General features: G+C 38.4%; 1 protein-coding gene across 6 annotated transcripts in view; it reads left to right on the top strand.

Moving 5' to 3' along the window:
* Dennd5b (DENN domain containing 5B) overlaps window positions 1–23520 on the top strand; it is a 156547-nt gene that overhangs the window by 69882 nt on the left and 63145 nt on the right. For all 6 annotated transcript variants that reach the window (XM_074083011.1, XM_020178139.2, XM_020178137.2 and 3 more), the window contains 2 exons: window positions 8303–8969; window positions 20942–21129. In XM_074083011.1, the coding sequence (XP_073939112.1) occupies window positions 8303–8969; window positions 20942–21129 (855 nt within the window). The remainder of the gene's footprint in view (window positions 1–8302; window positions 8970–20941; window positions 21130–23520) is intronic.

Raw genomic sequence — 23520 nt, forward strand, 5'->3', positions numbered from 1 at the left:
AGCAATGAAAAATGGGTAAGAATGTTAGTAAAGTAGAATACTTGATCTTGGGCTGGTGGTGTAGCCCAAGTGGTAGAGCACCTGCCAAGCAAGCACAAAACTCCAGTACCACCAAAACAAACAAATAAACAAAACAAACTTGATCTTCTGAAATTAGTAAAATATTTCAAAATACGAATGTTTCCATGAAATACCAGAATGATGTTCAAAACTATGTTCTTACTATAATATCAGTAACTAGTATTAGTACTAATTCATACTAGTCTCTCAAAATGAAATGCCATACTAGATGTGTTTTCTACCTTTTAATCATTTGAATGGATTAATAGTGAGGAATATATAGCTTTTGTCTATCTTCAAATCATTCATCTTTTTTTTTATTGTTTTATTATTCATATGCGCATACAAGGCTTGGGTCATTTCTCCCCCCTGCCCCCATCCCCTCCCTTACCACCCACTGCGCCCCCTCCCTCTATCCCCCACCCCCTCAGTACCCAGCAGAAACTATTTTGCCCTTATCTCTAATTTTGTTGAAGAGAGAGTATAAGCAATAATAGGAAAGAACAAGGGTTTTCACGAGTTGAGATAAGGATAGCTATACAGGGAGTTGACACATTAATTTCCTGTGCGTCTGTGTTACCTTCTAGGTTAATTCTTTTTGATCTAACCTTTTCTCTAGTTCCTGGTCCCCTTTTCCTATTGGCCTCAGTTGCTTTTAAAGGTATCTGCTTTAGTTTCTCTGCATTAAGGGCAACAAATGCTAGCTAATTTTTTAGGTGTCTTACCTATCCTCACCCCTCCCTTGTGTGCTCTCACTTTTATCATGTGCTCAAAGTCCAGTCCCCTTGTTGTGTTTGCCCTTGATCCTAATGTCCACATATGAGGGAGAACATACGATTTTTGGTCTTTTGGGCCAGGATAACCTCACTCAGAATGACAAAACATTCATCTTTAAGGCAATTATCTGCTTCCTTGATCTGTCTCTGTTGTTTTCTTTACCTCTTGGTAGCTTTATTGGTTATTTTATGCAAACAGCAAAAGTCTCCCTCTGAAGAATAAATGCAGAGGCTGGGTTTTAATGGTTAAGTTCCACACAGCATTTTGGTTTTTGCTGCAAATCCAAAATGATTTACTAGTATTCCTTGAAAAGCTCTGAACAGCCTCCAATTAAACTAGTCTGAATTTGGATTATAGATTTACTGTTCTTAATTCATCTTTGATTTATTAGTAAGTACATTTGTATCAAGGTATAATTTATTCTCACTTAAAGGTATAAAGCTTTGTCTTGCCTTTAGCAAAATCTCACTCCAAGACATTGCCTTCTATAATACCAGTCATTCCTCTAACAAGCAACAGTGGTGCTTTGAATAAAGGTCATCAGTTTCACACAGATATTAGGTACTAAAAGCAGTGTACTCACACTAAGTTGAAATATTATAAAACAGAGAGAACAGAACAGTAAACAGTCAGATACCCTAAACCCAGAGCTAACACATGTCAGCATTGACATGTGTTATTTCAGATTTGTACCTTTAATCTTAAACAGAGCTTTGCGAACCAGAACTGAAGTTTTTCCACTCTCTCCCCCAGCCCCACTGTCAGATTCTCTTTGAGGTAACATGTATATTGGCATCCATGACTATTTATGTAATGTTTTAGTAGATAGATTTTATTCTTAAGAATGTGTGGCACCTGGGAATTCTTATTAAGAAAGCATGCTCAATAACCTCTTTAAGTAAGTTGTATGAAACGTTAATTATTCTATTTTGTATATCTGTCCAAAATGGAACATCTGATAAATGATATTTCAGGTAATTAAAAGTGTAGTAACTATTATATAGCTCTTTATAATCTATAAATTTATGGTCTACTTTGATCACAAAGAAAGGTGGAGCAAAGGGTAAAAGATAAAAGGTTGGCAGAAAAAAACTATTCAGATGAGTAGTCTACTTCTCTCTGTTTTTGCCTACCTTTTGTCTGAATCCCCAAGATCTTGTACTTGGACTCTTGCAGTCACTGTGTAACTGGCCTTCTGCTCCTGTTCTTCACCCTGTTGCTCTTGCTTATGCTGATGCTTCTCTTCTTCCACTTCTCCTTCACCCTGAATTGTTGATCCTTAAGATTTCATTTTAGGGCTGGAGGCATGGCTCAAGTGGTAGAGCACCTGCTTCAAAAGCATGAAACCTTGCATTCAAACCCAAGCCCCAATACTGCCCCCCCAAAAAAGATTTCATTTTAAACAGTGTCCTTAGAGAGCCCATCCCCCTCTTACCACCCTCTTACATTCTGTCAGATTTCTTTGGGTTCTCTTAGTACCCTGTACCTTTTTGTAGCGCCTATCCCAGTTGCAAATAAATTATTATGCAGATAGGACTCAAATCTGTATCTCCTGTCATAATGTAAGCACCATGAGGACAGGAGTGTTTTCTCTTATTTTTTGCTACATCCCTAGGATTGCACATAGTAGATGCTCAAATCATTGAGTAAATGAAGGAATACTTGCTTGCTTGCTTAAAATACTTCTCTTCCCTCACCTTGGGAAGGACAGGTGCAAAACACTTCCCTCCTCCTTCAATTCTGAAGGTAGTTGTGGTTCTTTTTTTTTTTTAATTATTAGCCTGTATCGATTGCACAGGGGCAGTTGATTCATTGTGATATTTATATATATGCTTACAATGTCTTAATTAGATTCTCCTACTCCATCATTCTCCCTCATCCCCCTCCACTTAGAACAATTTCAACAGCAAAACCCTCTCTTTAGCAGTTAAATGCTCTCTCCTTTCTTCCTATAACATCTTGAACACACTCCATTAGCAGCACTGATCACCATGTTTTGCAACTCTGTTGGTTTATGTCTGCCTTTCCTCCTAGACTGTGAACCTTCTGAAGGAAGGAATTATTTTCATATTTCTCTTCTGAGTTGCCACAGTTCGATGCAATACATAGGATACAGTAAATGTTTATTAAAGAAGGGCAGGAGAGTGGAGGGATGGAGAAGGGAAAGAGAAGGAACAAAAGAAGAAAGGGCAGGCAAACTGACCAACTCTTGGGTTTTCTGAATAAGTTTTCTTTTGTTCAAATAATGTGAAAGAGGCTGTGGGGTCCTAGAACTATAGAATTTAGAAAAAGGAATAGCTAAAATTTTAGCCAAAAAGAAAGGAAGAAGGAAGAAATTAACTAACCAAACTGCCTGAAAGGGTGCAGAGAGATCAAAAAGGACATTTGGTCACTCAGACTGGGAGAGGTCCACAGTCTGCCTGCTTTGGCTAAAGAATTTGCTGATAAATGGCCATCTGGTCACCAATAACAACTCTTTATTTTTAGCTATTGTGAGGTGAGAAAGAAGCTGGTAATAATACTGTGGGTTAACAAGAGATGTAAATGGTAAGCAGGTCTTGATTGATATCTAAGGTTTTCTGAGAAATAAAGTGTCTTTTAGTTCTTAATCATTTATGACCTTGTCTTTTAAAAATGAAAAAGAGAGTAGTAGTTTCCAATTCATGTTTCCCAGATTACACATGCAATTCTTACTTTTTTTGATTTGTAGGAAGAGCATTTAGGAAAGAAATCTTACATCTGTTAATCTGTGGCACAGGAAGTCTTTCTTCCCTTTCAGCACAACTCTTGGCAAGCTTTTCCTGTAAATGTTTGAATGTGTGCTCAAGAAGGCTACAAACCCTTAAGAGAATATTTGGCAGCTTTTCAAAAACATTGTGAACAGTGATTCTTGACATGGTTTATCATGTCAAGAAAGCCTGTCAATAAAACTATATCTTTATGTTGACTTTGGAGGTCACATACTGCCTATTTGATGTAAAAAGGGAACTTGTTCCACATACAAAGAGGCTGGATCAAGAGATAGACTAAATCTGGTCCTATATCCAAAACTGTTGTTTTTATTTGTTTTCTTGTTCATTCAGTAAATTCTGATATGCCATGTACTGTGCTGAGCAAGTTTGAAGCAGCCTGGAGTGAGAATGATTCAAACCATCCCTACTATAGTCTTTATGACTATAGTAACTCAATGATTTCTTGTTATGATGAAAGCAGCCTTAATTTGAAGGCTGAAAGGATCCTGCTGTGCATGACCTTTCTTTATACAATTATTCCCAAGACTAGGAATAGCCAGTTTTTTCCTCTAGCAAACCCAAGTGTTCATGGGTTTTATCTAAGTCTGTCTTATTCTAGCCAAATATACATAGTGATTTAACTCTTTTCAACATATATTAAAGAATTAAGTAAATCTACTTTAGTTCTTTCAGAATCTCACGTTCAGTGGTGTGAAATATAAAGACAGTTTCAGGCTCCAAAATGGGTGGTAGTGTATATTTGTGGTACCAGATGCTCAGGAGGAAATAGGAGGATCTTGGTCCAAGACCATCTGGGCAAAATTAATGTGAGACCTTATCTAAAAAAAGAAACTAAAAACAAAAGGAAGGGCTGGAATGTGGCTCAGTCTGTAGAGCGCCTGCCTGCAAGTGCTAAGCCCTAAGTTCAAAGTGGTATATTGTTTTTTTGGTTTTGGTTTTGATTTTGGCTTCTTTTTTTGCTGGGGAAGGGGCTGGTGGTACAAGGGATTGAACCTAGAGCCTCTGCTCACACAAAGCAAGTGTTCTACTACTTAAGCCATGTCCCCAGGCATTTTTTTTTTTTTGAGATAGGGTCTTGTGCCACCTTTGATAGACTGGCCTGGAACTCATAATTCTCCTACCTCTACTTTCTGAGTAGTTGGGATTATAGGTATGAACCACCACACTCAGCCTACAAATGGTATATTATTTGATGAGTGGTTCTCTTGAATACTTAAGGTTTCTGAGATAGGATCCAGCTCTTGAATAATTTGCGATCTAGAGATCAAGTAAAATTAAAGAGCCCTAGAGTGAGGTGTGATAGCACACCCTTATAATCCCTGCACTCAGGAGGCAGAAGAATCTCAAGTTCTAGTCAGCTTGGTCTGCATAGTGAAACTCTGTCACAAAAAAGAAAAAATTAAAAAGCAAGAATATGTATATAATACATACTATACAGTAATGCAAGGCTTTATTTGCTTTGCTTGTCTATACAAAAAAAGAGTTTAGAGAAGTAACATTTAAAAAGCATTTAAAAGATGAGAACACCATTTCGTTTTATAGAAAGGCAAAGGAAGGCCGCCTCTCTAAGATAGTGTTTATAAGTGATCTTAAAAGAAACAGTGGGATGTTTTGGTTGTCTACTGCTGCATAACAGGCCATCCTTGAGGGCTGGCAGAGTGGCTCAAGTCGTATAGCTCCTGCCTAACAAACTATCCTGTACAACTTAATGGCTTAAAGAATGGGTCAGCAGTTTTTTCCCATAAGGTAAATATTTGAGGTACTATGGGCCATACATTTTCTGTCACACTTACTTAACTCCACTGTGGTAGTACAAAAGCATCCATAGACGATATATAAGCAGAGACTACAGCTGGGTTCCAGTGGAACTTTGTTTACAAAAACTGGTGGCAATGCCAAGTGTGGCGGCTCACACCTGGAATCCCAGCTACATGGAAGGCAGAGATTGGGAGGATCTCGGTTCAAGGCCAGCCTGTGCAAAAAGTTCAAGAGACCTGATCTCAACCAGTAACTGGGTGCTGTCACAATGTGCCTATCATCCCAGCTGCACAGGAGCATAAGCAGGAGGATCTTAGTTCAGGCCAGCCTGGGCATACAGCAAGAGTCCATTCAAAAAATACCTAAAGCAAATAGGGCTGGGGGTGTGGCTAAAGTGGTAGAGCACCTGCCTAACAAGCTCAAGGCCCTAAGTTCAAACCCCAGTTTCTCCAGGAGAAAAAAGAAACAGTGCCAGATTGGATTTGAGCTAAAATCTATAGTTTGCTGACCCTTGATTTGAAACAACAAAAATTAGACTGAGTGCTAGAGGCTCTGGGTTGATTTCCGAATACCACAGGACAATAAATAAAAATTATAAATAATTACTTTGCTTAGAAATCTATGATTTGGGTAGGTTTGGCAAGACATTCCCTCTGTTGTACTAATTGTCAGAGCAGTGGAAGGTTGAAATCAAATGAAGACTGGCCCACTCACTTATCCATCTGTCTTCTGGGCTAGGAATAGACTAGGGTTCCTTCTGTTTCTATGTGATCTCTGCATTTGGTCTTGCTAACATGACAGCTTCAAGTTAGCCAGACTTCTTACTTGATTTATTAGCCATTAATAGATGTCTGACCAGTGAGAGAAGTGAAAGCTGTCTTTTTTCCTTTTCTTTTTAATTACCATATATTAAAGAAGCTGCCTCTTTTAGACTTACCTGCATAGTCACTCAGTGCCACTTGTCACTGCTATTGCATTTTACTGATTAGGTCAGGGGTAGACAAACACAATCCCCTGTCCAAATTCATCCACCTGTTTTTGTTTTTTGGTAGTATTGGCACCTGAATTCAGTGCCTCACACTTGCTAAGCAGGTGCCTTACCACTTGAGCCACTCTGCCAGCCCTCGTTTGGATGCAAACTATTTGCCTGGGCTTTGAACCTCAGTCCTCTTGATCTCTGCCTCCTGAGTAGCTTGAATAACAGGTGTGAGCCATCAGCTCCCAGCATCCATATTTATAAATAAAATCGTATTAGAGTAAAGCCATAACCATTCCTGTATGTGTTGTCCATGGCTGCTTTCACACTACAATAGTAGAGCTGTGTCATTGTGATAAAAGACTGTGGTCTGCAGAACCTAAAATATTTATCTGAGTCTTTATAGAAAATGTTTGTCACTGCCTGGTATAAGCACTCTCAGTGGCCCACCCAGGTTCAAGGAGAAGGGTAGAGTCCATATCTTAATGGGGGCATATCAAGATTCTGGAAGAGTGTGTCGAACCAGAAATATAGTGTACCACAGGGAGTAGGCCATGTGGATAATGAGGGATCCAGGAGAGGGACACCAGGTTTTGATAGGAGCGTGCTAGCCCTGTTCACAGGGGAGCAGTGTGCCAGTGTTGCTGGACTGAGCAGGTGAGCTAAGTTGTGGGAAGTGAGGGTAGAGTTACCAGGACCAGGTAACATAGGACCTTGCTGTAGGTCATTGTGGGGACTTTGCTTTTAGTGAGGGAGGAGGCTATTGGGAAGTTGGAGAAGAATGGCACAATCTAACATTTTTAAGAAACATATTGGCTACTATATGAGAAATAGATTGTGGTTGACAAGGGTAAAAGCAAGGACACTGGTTAAAAGGATATCATAGTCATCCAGCCAAGAGAAGAGAGTGGCATAGATTAGAGTGGTGAGGTTAAAAGATGGAAGTAATTTGTTTCCAATGGGATATGGTGACGTATGCCTACAGAGGCAGAGATCAGAATGATCACAGTTCAAGGCCATCCTGAGCAAAAAGTTAGTAAGACCCCATCTCAACAAATAAGCCAGGCATGGTAGTACACACTGTAATCCCAGCTGTGAGAGAGGTGGAGATACGAGGATTATTATCTGAGGCTGCCTCTAGGCAAAAATGTGAGAACCTACTTGAAAAATAACAAAAGCAAAAATGGCTGGGACATAGCTTAAGTAGTAGAGCAACCTTCCTAGCAAGTTTGAGACCTTGAACTCAGACCCCAGTACTACCCTTTCCCTCACCCCCAAAGAGAAAAAGTAATTAGTTCCTTAATGTATATCTGAAGACACGACTGCTAATGTTTGCTGATGGATTAGGTAATGGGTTGAGAGAAAAGAGAGAGGTCAAAGATTACTATAAGGTTTTTGTTCTGTGCAGACTAGATGATGTATGGAGTTAACCAACCAGGAAGGTTTGGAGGGAGAATTTAGGACTTCACTTGTGGACATGTTAACTTGTAGATGCCTGTTAGATATCTTGATGAGAATGTGAAGTACTTAAATATACGTAAAGTGTCTTTGCCTACTCTGTCTTCAAGTCACTGATGTAGCACTGTTGCAGACAAAGGACCTAAGGCTCAGAGAAGTAATGACTTGCTCAAGGTCACCTTAATTAGAGGTTTACTGGGACCAAATCAAGTCTTCTCATTCTTAATATAGCTCCCTACACGTAATACCCACACAGTGAACATTTTCTCTTTTTATATATATTTGTATTCATGTGTGTATGTACATATATGTGTGTGTGTATATATTCCTTTTAATAATAATTTTATCCATGTGTAAATGAAGCGCTTATAATGTATTTGTAATTTAAGGCTTTTGCTAAAGTTAAATCTAGATAAAACCTGTCCTTTTGGATCCTGTTATGTTAAATAAAACCATACATCTTTTTCTGGTTTAAAGTTACTTGTAGACTGCCTTCTGATGCTTTCTTCTTCTTCCACAGTTGTGCATGCCTAAAGGGCTGTCTTTCAGAACACAAGCTGACAATAAAGATCCTCAGTTCCACTCATTTATAATCACCCGGGAAGATGGTTCTCGAACCTATGGTTTTGTTCTCACTTTTTATGAAGAAGTCACCAGTAAGCAAATCTGCACAGCCATGCAGACGCTTTACCAGATGCACAACGCTGAGCAGTACAGCACCGTGTATGCTTCTTCTTCTTGCAGCATGGACTCACTGGCAAGCAGTATTGATGAGGGAGATACAACTTCCCTTTTGAAGCTCCAGCGATACAACTCCTATGATATCAACAGAGACACCCTGTATGTTTCCAAAAGTATATGCTTGATCACACCACTACCTTTCATGCAGGCCTGCAAGAAATTCCTCGTCCAGCTTTACAAGGCTGTTACTTCACAGCAGCCACCACCCTTACCACTTGAGAGCTACATCCATAATATTCTTTATGAGGTCCCCCTTCCACCTCCTGGGAGATCACTGAAATTTTATGGTGTTTATGAACCTGTCATCTGTCAGAGGCCTGGGCCCAATGAACTTCCCCTCTCTGACTACCCTCTTCGAGAGGCCTTTGAGCTCCTGGGATTAGAAAACCTAGTGCAGGTGTTTACCTGTGTTCTTTTAGAAATGCAGATCCTTCTCTACTCACAAGGTAGGTGTTGTAAGAAAAAGTACTTACTTGGATCTTCTACTACTGTATTTCCTTGATCTCTGTTATTAGAAGTAAGTAATTAATGTTTAGGAGTCTCTTCTGGTTTATGTAAAAGAAACAGATATGAGTGAGACTAAAGCCTGCAGTATTGCTTCTCTTAGAGGTGACACTGAGTGTAGAGAGAAACAAGAAGGAATACAAAAGAGTTACTCTGATTGATCTGGGTATATTTATTTTTAATGGAAATAACCTCTTTCCTGATAAAGCATGATTATCATTAAAGAAGCACTGTTTTCCTGATGAGTGGGAGGAAACCTGTTACTACAAGGAATGTGTAGACTTCCCATTCTTGACATTAAATGAGATTGTTTACTCTGCAGCTTCTTGAACCAATACCAGTAGGAGCATTTCATGTGAGTGAGTAAGAGAATGTGTGCAGGTGTGAAATAGATATGACTCTCCAGTTCTAAGGATACTTCTGCCAGGACTGTGTGTATGAGGGAATGGGATCTAAATCCCAAAAGGAAGTTACCGCTGGGGGAGTGGCTTAAGTGGTAGAGAGTCTGCCTAGCAAGCATGAGGCTCTGAGTTCAAACTCCAGCATTACCAAAAAACAACAACAACAAAAAAAACCCAAAAGGAAGTTTACCTTTGTGATACCTTTTATTCAAAGTTCTCCCAGCATACTCTTAGTATATGATACAAAAAACTGAGTTTTATTTTACCAGTACATTTACAGTGACTAATGTGTAGCCTAGACGAGGATACCAGTTCTCATCTGAATATGAATTCACAAAAGAAACAGAGATGTTGTGTCTTATAGATAGTGGATTGAAGGAAATTATAACATGGAACCTGTGTTCTGATGGCTCCTTTTAAAAATGTGGCACAAATATTTGGGTTAGCATTTTGCTAACTTATATTTAGGCTGGCAGAATTGTAGTGCAGTCCCATCAAGCTTACTTTACCACTTTTCTTTTTCTATTTTTCTATTTTAAATTATAAGTGAAGCTGAGCCAAGTAGGCTATATTTGTACTTACCCATCTTGTGTGTATGTTGACACTATTTGTGTGTTGACAGCCCTTCATGAGTTTGTTTTCTTTCAGTTTTTCTTGCATTATGTTATTTGATAATGTGTTCCAGTGTCTCACTTTTTGTTGTCAGAAAGTTCTTGCCTGGTGGCCAATCTGAGTGCTTTCATTTCCTCTTGTTCTCACTTTGTTAATGCTCAATATTACCTGTGAGTCACTTGTTTGTGGCTGAAATTTTTTACTTTAAGTGAGTCTCTCTTCCTCTCTTACTTTTTTTCCATGAAGTTGATAGGGTCAGATATCTGCATTATGTCTATACTGAAACAGTTTCAGATCTTGGAGCATTTCAGATTTCAGATTTTTGGATTAGGGATACTTAATATGCATTGGTTTGGGAAATCATAATGATTCTGGGGTCAAATCTCCCTTACCAACTGTGTAAACATAGGCATGTTACTTAATTTTCCCTTGGTCCTCTCATCTCTGGGGGAATATGTGTTCACCCCCCACCAGTGATTTATTGTGAAGGTTAAATAAGAAAACTTGTACAAATACTTAGGGTATAATTGGCATGGACTAAATGAGAGCTTGTTATTATAATTACTATTAGTTTTATTAGTCTTGTATAATCCTCTATAAATTATGCTTAAGTTCTGAAGGTTCAACATATTACTATATTTAAACCATAGTTGGTTTTTAGTTTTGGTTTTTTGTTTTGTTTTGTCTTTTGCTGTCTGATCCTTTATTTAGGGTTTTTGGTTTTTTTTTTTTCTAAGTAAATCAGTTATTTTCCTTAAAGACAACCCTTCCACTTCAGGAATTCATTACATGCTGAGTCCAGAGGGTCTTTTCACGCCTGTGTTGAATCAGGGCTTGTGGACTAGTGATTGAAGGCTGGAGTCTCACAAGTCACTGCTATGGTCTGAAAGTTTGTGTTCCCCTGAGATTTGTATATTAAAACCTTACCACCAATGTGATGGTATTAGGCTGTGGGCAGAGTCTTTGGGAGGTAACTAGGTTATGAGGGCAGAGCTCTGGTGAGTGGAATTAGAACCCTTATAAAAGAAAAGTGGTCCCAGGGAGTTGCCTTGCCCCTTCTACCATGTTGTGGATATAAAGAGAAGATACTGTCTATGAACCAGAAAGTGGGCCCTTACCAGATTCTGAATCTGCCTCCAGAATTGTGAGAAATAAATCTCTGTCATTTATAACCCACTTCTCTAGTCTAATAAACCATAGTATTTTTAAATTAAATAGTTGAGGCATTTGTTCAGACTGAAGGTATAGTTCAGTGGTAGAGTGCTTGTATAACATTTGTGAGGCCCCTGAGTTCATCCCCTGCACTGTAAAAAAATAATTTAAAAAGGCATTTGTTCTAGGATTAAGCACCTAGCTAGGGGTGTAACTCAGAGGTAGAGCACTTGCCTAACATGTGCAAGGCTCAGGGTTCTATATCTCACTGCAAAAACAAAACAAAACAAAAATGAACCTACAAATGTTGTTTTATACTGTGTGCCATTCTTTTCATGATTGTGCTTCCTTTTTTTATTTTATTTTTTGCAGTATTGGGGTTTGAACTTAGGGCCTACACCTTGAGCCCCCCCCCCCCCATTTTATTGGTTTGGTTTTTTTTTTTTGGTGAAGGGTTTTTTTGAGATAGTGTCTCTCAAACTGTTTGCCCACGCTGTCATGGAACCATGATCCTCCTGATCTCTGCCTCCTGAGTTGCTAGGATCACAGGCCTGAGCCACAGGCACATGGCATGAGAACACATTGGTAATACATTTATTTTTGTTTTTTTGGTGGTACTGGGGTTTGAACTCAGGACCTCATGCTTGCTAGGCAAGTGCTCTACCATTTAAGCCACTCCTCCAGCCTGCTTTTTAAAATAGATCTTTATGTCTCAACTGCTTGTCTGTCCTGAGCCCTTACCTTTTTGAACTGTTTGATTAGTGTCCCATTTGGTTTAAGGAGTCTGTTGAGACATTTTGGTTGATTATTATCTATCAATTTATTTTAGTTTCAAAGAATATTTATGAACATGTTTTTGTACTCTGAGTATTTTTTGGTAGTTTGGTCATATGCTGAGAATGAAAGAGTGAATCCTGAGATTATAGAACTAGACTTTTAAAATTTGACACAGGGTTTGCCTGTGCTGCCAAGGCTGGCTTCATATTCTCAGCCCCCCAAGTAGCTAGGATTAGAGGCATACACCATTGTACCTGGCTCCTAGAACTAGATTTTTTTCCTAAGTGCTGTGTAGAAAAAATGGCCCATACAGTGAGTTTTATAACCATTCACTACACTCTATATCAGGAATTGTGCTACAGAAAAGCTTGTATGTTTTGGGGTTTCCCCTGCATTTAATCCCCTCACTAATGAGTTAGTGCTATTGTCCATGTTTTATTGAGGAGGGTATTAAGGCTCAGAGGCTAAGTAATCAGCCCAGAATCATGCAGCACATAAGTAATGTGGTGGCTCCAAGAACTGGGTTTCAGTACGTCTTTCTCCATAGTGCTGAGCCACCAGGTTAACTGTATTGGGACCGCACTTCACCTTTCCTTGCTTATCTCTATTTATTTTTAAATCATTACTCATTCTTCAGCCCTAATTCTTCAGCTAAGTCCTTGTGGAGGATGAAATGAAACCTCTGTGTAAATGCAGATTTTAACATTAAGCCTATCATATCAAAGAAAGACATTTCATCTAAATGAATGAAGTAAAAGAATCATTATATTGACTTGCACTCTTAGACCTTTCTTCACCCTTCCTGACTCTGTGTAAGGGGAATTTAAGAACATATTTCATTTCTTACTCACTAATAAATCTATGCCATAAATAAAAACATTTCAAGTACTAAACAATTACCATAAAAACCCAAACTGCATCAAAGTAAATGGATTTCTGTGATGAAAATCCATCTAGATTGATTTAAAATTCTGGTCCATAACTTGTTTAATCAATTCAATCTGTTATGTAGAGTGGGTGTGCATCACAGTCACTTTGCAGTGGTAATTAGCTAGAAATTTTAAGTGAAGAATGCACCCAGGACCCAGGAGATGAAGGCGCTTTGCTCAGACCCCAAATTAAAAAAAAAAAAAAAGTACTTTCTTCTGAAACCTTGAAATGTGTGGAGTAGTACAGTGGAAGATGTGAGTATGATCTTCTTTTCAAAAGAACAGTGGAGGAATAAAAGATGGCGAATTTAAACACCAGCGTCTAACTTGTGATACCAGTAATTAAAGCCTCTGGAACATTTTTTGAGCCTTGCGTACCTCCTTTGGCTGTTCACAAAGAAAATAAGCAGTTACCACTGTCCTCCCCACACTGTGTGCCTTTGGCAGCACTCCTCTGCCCTCCTCTTGGTGCTTCTCCTCCCTTGTAAATTGTGTGGATTAATCTTACCAGAAAGTAGAAGCTACTTGCAGTTTTCTTGAAAAAGTTGGGAGCTTCTAATCACAAATTAGTAGTTATGTTCAGGTGAACTTTATTGTTTATGGAGTGTATAAATCATAAAATCTGATATTTTGTTGACAAAGAGTGGATTTCCATGACCTGGATCCTTAGTGCAGTAGAATTTGATCACCTTTGACCAATATATTTAATACTATTAGCTTTATCTTATGATAAACATAATATTATTAAAAATTACTCATGATATTTTAAAACAGTAGGGCAGACTTTATTTGAGTCAGTTGAAATAGACACATGAGACTATCTCATACAGATATCCCTTTAATAGTCCAGTTTTCCATTGCCCATCTATCTGACCATATAACCAGGCCATTGGCTTCTGCCTATCAGGCTGTAAAAAACAAGTCACTGGGACTTTTACCCTTGGTTCAGCTCTTCTGTCACTGCTAGGAAAAGAGCATATGAGTCAGTGGCCTACTGAGCTGACTTGTTTTTACCTTCTTTGATTCAAGTGACCTTCAAAATGGGATGTGTCCATTCACCTTGGAATTGCCATACATAAACCAAGCAGCTCTTTTTTGGTCAGTTGAGTGGTAACAAAAGATAATTGTTTCTCATTTAGTTCCAGTCAGTTCTGGGGGGCGGGAGAAAGAGGCTCTGTGCTTTGTGAGAATCTCCTTCTTGCCCTCCCTTAGTAACAAGATCCAGTATAAACTATTTACATATCATTATTGAACTGTTCTGGACAATACCCTCCCCCATGAGAGTTTTTCTGACCTATCTCAAGACATCATGGAAACTTTGGGTATCAAGATTATTTGATGTTCTTTGGTCATAGGGACAATTTCAGTTAATATCTGAATATAAGCTAGTAATTGCCCCTCAAATGGAAATTTTCTAGTCCATTGCCCTAGTAGTTGTCATTGGGAGCCACTTACAGGCTTTTGGCCTAGCTGTGTAAGGCTGTTGGAAAGGATTTGTCTGTACCAGCACTGTAGCTTACATTCTATGCTGTGGGCTTATGGAGTCTTATTCTTTCTCATTTAGCATGTTCAATTAATATTGCTTGAAGGGTGGATTTATATGCTTTCTGTTCTACAGTAGTAGATAGGGAAAGTGTTCCTCGTCAGACATAAGATCCATTCCCATAAAACATTCAGGTAAAGCCTGTGTAAACATTCTAATTTACTTCAAACTTCCATCTTAATCCTATCAGCCTTAACATTTTTATAGTCTTTTGTTCTGATTGTAGCCTGTGTTAAGACTTCACTAACAGATTTAGGGACCTCAGTGCAATGAGGCACCTTTAAGGAGTCCCAGAAACTTCTCACCCCTGACCATGTCATGCACTTCTGTTTATTAGGTTTGACACCCCCTCAAGAGGTTGAGCCAAGAGACCCTAGTCCTTTTGTCAGTCTTTATCTTGACTAATCTTTTACCCAGCAGATTACAGTTCATTTCTTCTTACAATCTTTGCCTTCCCACACTTTATATTTCTCCAAACTAGGTCAAAAAGAATAGACTTGTTTAGGCCCTTTAATGTTGAAAAATCTTCAGGAGATCTCTTTAGTTTGCCCAGCCTCCCACAGTGCTATGTTAAGACATTTGTTTAACATGTCTATTTTATTCACCCCATTTTGTTTTAACCACTGAAAAATTTCCACCCTGCTGGGACAAGTGCCTTGTCTCTCCCCTCTTCAACTCCATATTCTCTTACTACATCATCTGTAAAATGAGAGGAAGCCAAAACAGCAAATTCAGTAAGGCTCCTCAGCTTGTTCACCTTTACAGCAGTAAGATTATGAGGTGCCCGCATAAAAGGAACCTCCTCATTAACTGCAGCATTTGACCTGGGTAACAGGCACACTCAGTGGATGTATCCTAATTATCATAAAGCCAGAGAGCTACAGGGCCATCATACAAGTTTGGCTGTTCTATCAGTGGTATTCCACTTGACATTTACAGTAGATGTCAGGCAGTCCCCTCCCGAAGGTAAACAGACCTTACAGTGACTTTTATCCAGTCCCTGAAACTGGCTCTTCCCTCAGGAATAATTTACTGTGTGACTAGATCATGTGTAGTCATGTGTGATTGTTCCATAGTGAGCATGTAGGCCTCAATTAACTCATGCATGTTCTTCCACTCCTGCAGCATTTAAAAACAAAAGATACTGCTCCTAAATTAATCACTATGATGAAAGTTCGTTAGGAAGCTGATGATACTGATCCAGAAAATGAGAGAAAAACTTACATTGTATGCCCTAGTTTCAATGGTTTCTTGGTTTTTGCCCTTCTCCCGGGTGGACTCCTGGTGACCAGAGGTCAACTCTTTGTTGTTTCCATGTAATTTGCCATTTGGGGTGGCTTTGAGATTAGTGGTCAGACTTAGACCAACTGACATTTGAGTTTATTCCAGCATCATAGTCTTAACACAGCACTCTCTTAATTTCTTTTTAGATCTTACATACAACAACCAAGAGAATTTATATTTTATTTAAGTATCCAGTGAACCAGCTCCCCAGGAGTTGGATCCATCTCTAGATTCCATTGGTAACTTTTACCTTTGGTAACTGATCCCATCATGTCTGTGGCTCCAAACCATGGGTGACCATGTGACACCAAGGAATCAAAGGATCCCCACCCTTGTGTCTCTTCCCAAACTACATGTTGCCATGAGTGTGGACCATTCTAGCAAATCCAGTGTTTTCTGACCTCAAATAAGAGGTAATTTCTAATACCAAATGAGAGGCTTTTTCCTCATTGACACTCACCAGTTCTGATGCTAACTGGATATCCAATAATTCAGTTCAGTTCTGACAGTACCCAGGGTTAAGGTCCAATTCTAGAGGTTTAGGGCTGTTCAGTTCTATGAGACCTGTCACTTATGATTCCAGCCACTAATGGGGTACCTGGGTCCAGCTGACTATAAATCCAGGGGTTTCTGGACACTCTCCTATCCCTTGGGTTTGACAATTTGGTAGAATGTATCACAGAACTAAAGAAGCATTTATTTACTGTAAAACACCACAAGTGATTGGAGTGAGGTGAAGGAAAAATAAATCACAGTAGTTCTACTTTTAATGTCGAATAGAGGGGGAGGAAGTGCGTAATTTATTTTCATTTCCTATGGTGTTGTTTTCCATAATCAGAGGAAGAAAATAACTTAAGGTATTAGTAAACATTGCTTGAAGGCTTTTTGTTTTCTAGGAGATTGAACATTTCCCCCACTAATAGTTAAATAGCCAAGTTGCTAGGATTTTGATCTGACTGCTCAAATCCCTGTGCCTCTCAGCTGAGGTCCAGCCAGGAGACAGAAACCATGTAGTAATTTAAACAGGAATGTAATGTCAAGTATTACGATGCTATAATAGGAGAGTAGCTGTAAAGAAAACTGTAAAGGATACCAAGAAAGAACAAAATGGAAGTGGGACTCATCCCAAGACTAAGGTTTATATCTCACTAAAGAAGGAGTGTTTGCAAAGTATGGAGAAGGTCAGTAGGTTACCTGGGCCAGAGCTGGGCCTTGGTCACCAGTCTAGCAAAAAATAAGCCTCCAAGACACTAGTGAGTGGTGGCTGGTGAGTAGGCCCACAAGAGCTCTTAGGGCACCACATGGTGTGTGAGGTCAGAATGTATAGTATCCAGGTTGAGATGGCCCTAGGAAGATAACCCTTGAGCCCAGTTGCTGTGGGACTGCTCACTGTCATCATGTGCCTGGGGCAGGTACCCAACTGTACAGCAGTAGCAAGAACAAGCCACTGTACATGGCACACTGGGACCAAGAAGCCCCTTCCCCATGTGGTGTCTCTCCATTGCCCTCTGCTGGCAGAGCTTAATATTGTGCTCACCCTAAAAGAAATTGCTTAAGAATCCAACCAGGTATAGCATGCACTGGATTAGGAGTTGAGAGGCAGTTAATGGATCACCAGCACATAATTTGATTGCTTAAAATCTTTCACCTTTATGTGGCTTGTGATTGAGAAATAAATCAAAAGCACACCCTTATGTCTTGAAATTGATCTGCCTCTCACAAATAAGGTCTCACTGTTACTACAGACTGACCTAATGCTCACAACTAAGCCATTTTGTTTTCCTGTGGGACATATGTAACCTTATAAGAATAGCAAGCAAGTCACTATGTCATCTACAAAATACCAGTGTCCTTCTTTCTCATTAAGTTAACAACTGCTGCTTGCTAATCAATTACAGCATTTTAATTTTTCTTGTATTTACTTCCTTTCTTTGTGGCACTGGGAATCAAACCCAAGGCAAGTACAACTGAGCTGTACCCTATCCCCAGTTACATCTGAATATTCACTTAGGTCTTTGCTCCTTTATAAACAGACCAGATTTATTGAGATAGCTACTGTCACAGAATTGCCTTGATTTCTGATAGCTCCCAGTCCTAAGCAAGTCTCCATTTCCTCAGCCCCTCCCTCAGTCCTATCTCCAAAGCCTGGCACAGATTCTCTATTGACTTAGACATCCCCAAAGGGTGTTTTTTCTCCTTCTCTGCACCGAGTAACAAGCCCAGTTTGTTCAAGTACAGGTATGCTCCTGGATTTTTTTGACTGAGAGCACTGATGAAAGAAATGATTAATAAGTATTTCTTAACCAATCTTCTCATTCCTCATTTTCTTAAAAAAAAAATCTTAAGGCATTCCAAAGCTGGAGAAAGAATATACCCCTACTTTAAATTATTAAAAGCCTTTTAAGTAATTCTTTTTCCCATTTAATGTTTAAAAAACAAAGTTCTTTTTTAAAATCGAGAGTTTTTATGAAATTTTTACGATTTGTTTTGTTTTGTGTTTGTGGAGCTGGGGATTAAATCCCAGAGCCTCAAAGATGCTAGAGCCCTTTCTACCAGTGAGCTATACCCCAAGCTCATGTTGTTTTTTGGTTGGTTTGTTTTGGTTTTGTTTTTTTTTTGAGATACAGTTTTTCTATGTAGCCCAGGCTGGCCTGGAACTTGTGATTCTCCCCTTAACCTACCTATGCCTGGAATTACAGGCATGTACCACCATGCCCAGCTAAGTGCTTCTTAATCTCCTGGGAACAAAAATGTAAATAAATCCATTGAAGTTACAGAAACCTGCAAATTTATATATTCTTATCCTACTAATTTATTTATTTACTAAAAAATTGAGCCTTTATTATGTGCCAGATATTGTGCTAAGAACTGAAGTTGTAAAAATAAAAAGACCCCCATTCCTGGTTGAAATAGATGGCCACAGAATAGAATCTAAGGCTATTTCAGTGGATTTGGTCTTTTTATAGCTAATTACTGGCCTGTCTTTCCTACTTCTGGGGTGTGTGTGTGTGTGTGTGTGTGTGTGTGTGTGTGTGTGTGTGTGTTTTAGAACTCCGTTGAACATAAGAGAAGAAAAGTATACCATTTAATAGCATTACTAAATTTGGTCAGTAAATTGCAGTCAGCACTGGCTATATGCTTTTTTGGCAAGGTGACATAGAGCAGGTACTAAAGGAAGAGCACCTTCCTAAGGGAATCTAAGTATTTCATGGAAAAAAGTAACATGGGGCAGGTGCTGTAATAGAGACCTATGATAGTGCAGAAGTTCAATCAGTTTGACAGAAGCACAGTTTCTAAACCTATGGGCTATCCATCAGATCTTTGGGATTTTAAGTCAGCTTTCCATCCCATTCTTATCCCTGTGATAGAAGACCCTCATCTACACTTCAGACATCTGCCTGGTTCTATCTTATCTTTAACTGCCCCCCTTCACCTCCACAGAGTAACAGCTTTATTAACCCAGCGTCTTCTGTGCACCTCAGATGAGTGTGTGTGTGTGTGTGTGTGTCTTTCTGTCTGTCTGTCCATGCTAGGTAATTGGCTCAGCTCTTTATACTTATATAACTGACCTCTCCTTTTCAGACCACCTGATATTTGTTTTATAAGTATCCATGTAAAGAGGTTTTCACCTAAAATTTTGTTAGTCTTAATAGTGAATCAAATAAGGACAATTTTAAATATACTTGGGCTGTGGATAACTGATGATTCATTACAAAATCCCATTGAAGACTATTAAAGGTATTCATTTAAAAATTGTAAAACGACACAAGAAAAAATTTAAATGTTTATGAATGGTTGTGCATTCTTGGAGATGATGTGATCTAAATAGCACCTAATACTTTTTCCTTAACTTTTTGAAAAAGATTACCCCAAAGTTTTCCTCCTCTAGATTTTACTATATTTGTTACACTGTGACTTCTTTTTTTATGTGTGATACTGGGATTTGAACTCAGGGCGTACACCTTGAGCCAGTCCACTAGCCCTTTTTTGTGAAGGGTTTTTCAAAATAGGGTCTCATGAACTATTTGCCTGGGCTGGCTTGGAACCATGATCCTCCTATCTCTGCCTTCTAAGTATCTAGGATTATAGGTGTGAGCCACCAGCACCCAACCTGTACACTGTAACTTCTGTGAGATTGTTACAAGTCCACAGTCCTTTATTGTCAATTCTCAAAATCAAAAAAATTCTGAAAAACCATTGTTTTTGTAACTAATTTATCAGCAAAATCAAACCTGAACCAAAGTGTGACCCTATTTATATTCTTTGATTTTCAGGTCTATAAAACTTTTATCATTTGCTATGAAAATATTAATGCATTTGATTACAGGGTGCTACCCTAGTTTATGGTCTAAGCACCAAATTACCTTTTCTAAATTAAAAAAAAAAAATCTGAATTCTAAATCACATCTGACTCCAAGGGTTGTGAACATGTTTAGTAAGTCTAAAGCAACTATGGTGGAGTGGTTTAAGAGGGAATTTTAATATTGTGGACAGTTTTTAGTTTGATAAGTTTGTTCATGCAAACAAAACACAACTTAAAAATCCACTGTTTAATTATCTGGTAAATCACTTTATCCCTAGATGAGATAGTTCTACTTAGAGGTTAAAAATAGGAAGTGTGACTATGACTGCATGTGCCTGTTTCTTTCCTGTGCCCACAAATGAAGGCTAAATAAATATAATCAGCTTATTAAAGGCTATAACCATGATCATCTGTAAAGAAAAAATTAAGCCTATAAATTGAGGATTGTATCGGTATGCATGAATACAAAAAAAGGATCAATAGGGCTAAGGGTATGGTTCAAGTGGTAGAGTACCTGCTTAGCAAGTATGAGGCCCTGAGTTCAAACCCCAGTAACACCAAAAAAGGGGGGAGGGGGAAGCTTGGGAACGATCAGTAGCAATGCACTGTATCATATACTGTTTCAGTGGAATAAATACCCACGTCAATTTCACTTATTCTTGATTTCTCCACCAGTTTTCTGAGAAACAGTGTGGTGATGTTTCCCACCTACACACACCCTCTTAAAGCCATTCAGGTGAAACCATTTCACTAGAAATGGTCACTGACCTAGACTAGAATTGACCTATTTTCTGCATGATCATAAAGAAACATTTATTTTAAACAAAGACTTTTTTCTGATATTTTCAAGCTTAACGCGGCAAATATGTTTTTACTTGCACTCTTCCCTTCCGTTTTTCCTTGTTTTGTGCAGATTATCAGCGCTTGATGACTGTGGCAGAAGGCATCACCACACTTTTGTTCCCATTTCAGTGGCAGCATGTTTATGTCCCCATCCTCCCCGCTTCTTTGCTACATTTTCTTGATGCTCCTGTCCCTTATCTGATGGGCCTTCAGTCAAAAGAAGGAACTGACCGTTCTAAACTAGAACTTCCTCAAGAGGTAATAACTTACAACTGGTGATGAAACATTTGCTGTGTGTTGATTTAGGTCAAGCCTATTTTGTTAAATAGTGCTGTTTTTGTCCAGTTGTGTCTCTTTGACTTCCAGATCTTCCAAGTACAGCTAGGTTAGAGCCTGTGTCATAGAATGCAGATTGTGACTTCTTTTTTTGTTTTGTTTTGTTTATTTTCAGATTGTGACTTGTAATGGTCCAGCATCGTCATTAATTAAGCATGCTTCAAAACAGGACAGTAGCAAATTTTCACAACTATAAATTTGTGAAGATGGAGCAGTAGTAGCATGATGTCATTGCTTTATTATTTTAATAACATTTCTTTCCACACTCATGAATTTTGTTTTTAAACCATATATCCTAAGTTTAGCGTCCTTGAAAATCATTGTGTTAATTGAGGTGAATTTTATTTTTGACCTTCAGCAAATGAAAAAGAATTTCTTTCAGCAAGCTGGGAATAATGAAAACATCAAATGCTTTTCTGATTTTAGACAAAAAGCCAGTTATCACCCTGTTCTAAATGTTAAATTGTCTTGATCTGTGAAGCAAAAATTTTAACCCCCAGCTTTTTGCCACTTTAATGTTACTATGCTTCCTGTATGTTGCATTTTCAAATGTTGTTTAAGAGGAAAATAAGAATTCTTGAAAACATTTTGAATCTGATTTTTAGCTGTTGTTAATGGTACTCAGAATTGTAGTATTAACGCTTTGAGATGAAATATTGAGAGTGCCATGCCTATTCAAAAAACATAAAATAGTTAATTACATTATATGATTAGCTATTTAATTAGCACCTTTCTTAATAAAATCCCTCATGCTGAGCTTCACTTTTATTTGTTCTTGTTTCCCATGGAGATTCTCGTTTTAATAAGTGAATTTAAAATAACACACTGAGCCACAGCCATTACACCCAGTAATGATTCCTGTAATCATCCATTGCTTACTTTTATTCTAATGAATATTTCCCTACAAAAATTAGCATTTCTAGTCAAGGGAAAATAGCTTGATTCAGGTCATAGAAAATACATGTTCTCTGCTTTTTTCTCTCTATTTTACCTTTAATATTCTCTGAATTTTCTTGTTTTTCTCTTTCACTAAATTAATCTAGTACCTTGTTGGTAAAGAAGTAAATCCTTTAAATTTTCAAGGAAAAAGAAATAGACCAGCCAAATGCATTTTGTTTTAAAGACTTAAACAATGACATATTTTAGTTTCTTGTTGAGTATCTATTTGTATGTTAACCAAATGATATGACATTTTATTTAGATACATAATTGTTGAGAGAATTTTAAATGCCATCTTGGAATATCTGTAGTTGGAATTCTTTGTGTCTGGGTGTACCCTTAGACTCTTAACATGAACAAGTTAAAATTTCTAAAAATCCTTATAGTGATGTCTGTGATTTTCTAATTTTTCAGTCATGAGCTCAGCATTAATAAATACACATACTCATCTATTCACAGAGTAGAATAACATGAAATAATCTCAATCAGCTGTGAAGGCAGCAGTGCTTAATTAGGTTCATCATTGTTTTAGAAGAAAAAGCCAACAGTGTATCACTTCTTTCTGGTGTTTTACATGAGATGAAATAAATCTGCCTCACATAGTTTTGAGGAGGAAGTAGATATAAAAATAGCCATTATAAAAAGCAACTCAAAACACGTTCACTATTAATACTTCCTCACCCTTTTCCTGAAAACTCAAAATAATGGCTAAAATCAGTGAGGAAGCTTCTAAAAACAGTTGTAAAAATGACAAGTTTACAAAAATGATTCTGTTAGGAAAGTCTGATTTTACTTGTTAGGTAACTAACATAACTATAGACTCATAATTACCCACTCCCTATCCCCATGATTCCAAAGTGATAGGCACAAGTAGCTAATTGCTTTGTTTGTAGGGAATGGCATGGGGAGGGTAAGGGGAAGAAAATGGCACTGAAGACGATTGCACAGTGGTATCTATCTCACTTCAGCCATTCTTGCCCATCTTTACAGAAAGCAGCAGACCAAAAAAATTAGGGGAAGAACTGAGACAGACAAAAGTAGTTTTTTCTTTGTGTCATATCTTGCCTCTGAGGATTTTTTTTTTTTTTTATCTTTTACGTGGTGCTGAGGATGGAACCCAGGGCCTCATACATGCTAAGCAAGTACTCTACCACTGAGCCAAGCCCCCAGCCCTCCGAGGGAACATTTTGAATGTTCTCCTCTGGCTACCCTCATGACAGTTTAACTTCAGACCCTAAGAAGCTAGGTAGCTTACTAAATAAAGTTTAGGAAAGCAGCCCTAGACTCCCATTCCTGGATATTTCCTGTTCCTACCCACATTTTTGGGGTTTCCTCAAATGAGCTGCTCCTTGAGACTTTACCAAACAATTGTCC

This window comes from Castor canadensis, chromosome 8 (genome assembly GCF_047511655.1).
Source record: "Castor canadensis chromosome 8, mCasCan1.hap1v2, whole genome shotgun sequence".
NCBI classification, from domain to species: Eukaryota; Metazoa; Chordata; class Mammalia; order Rodentia; family Castoridae; genus Castor; species Castor canadensis.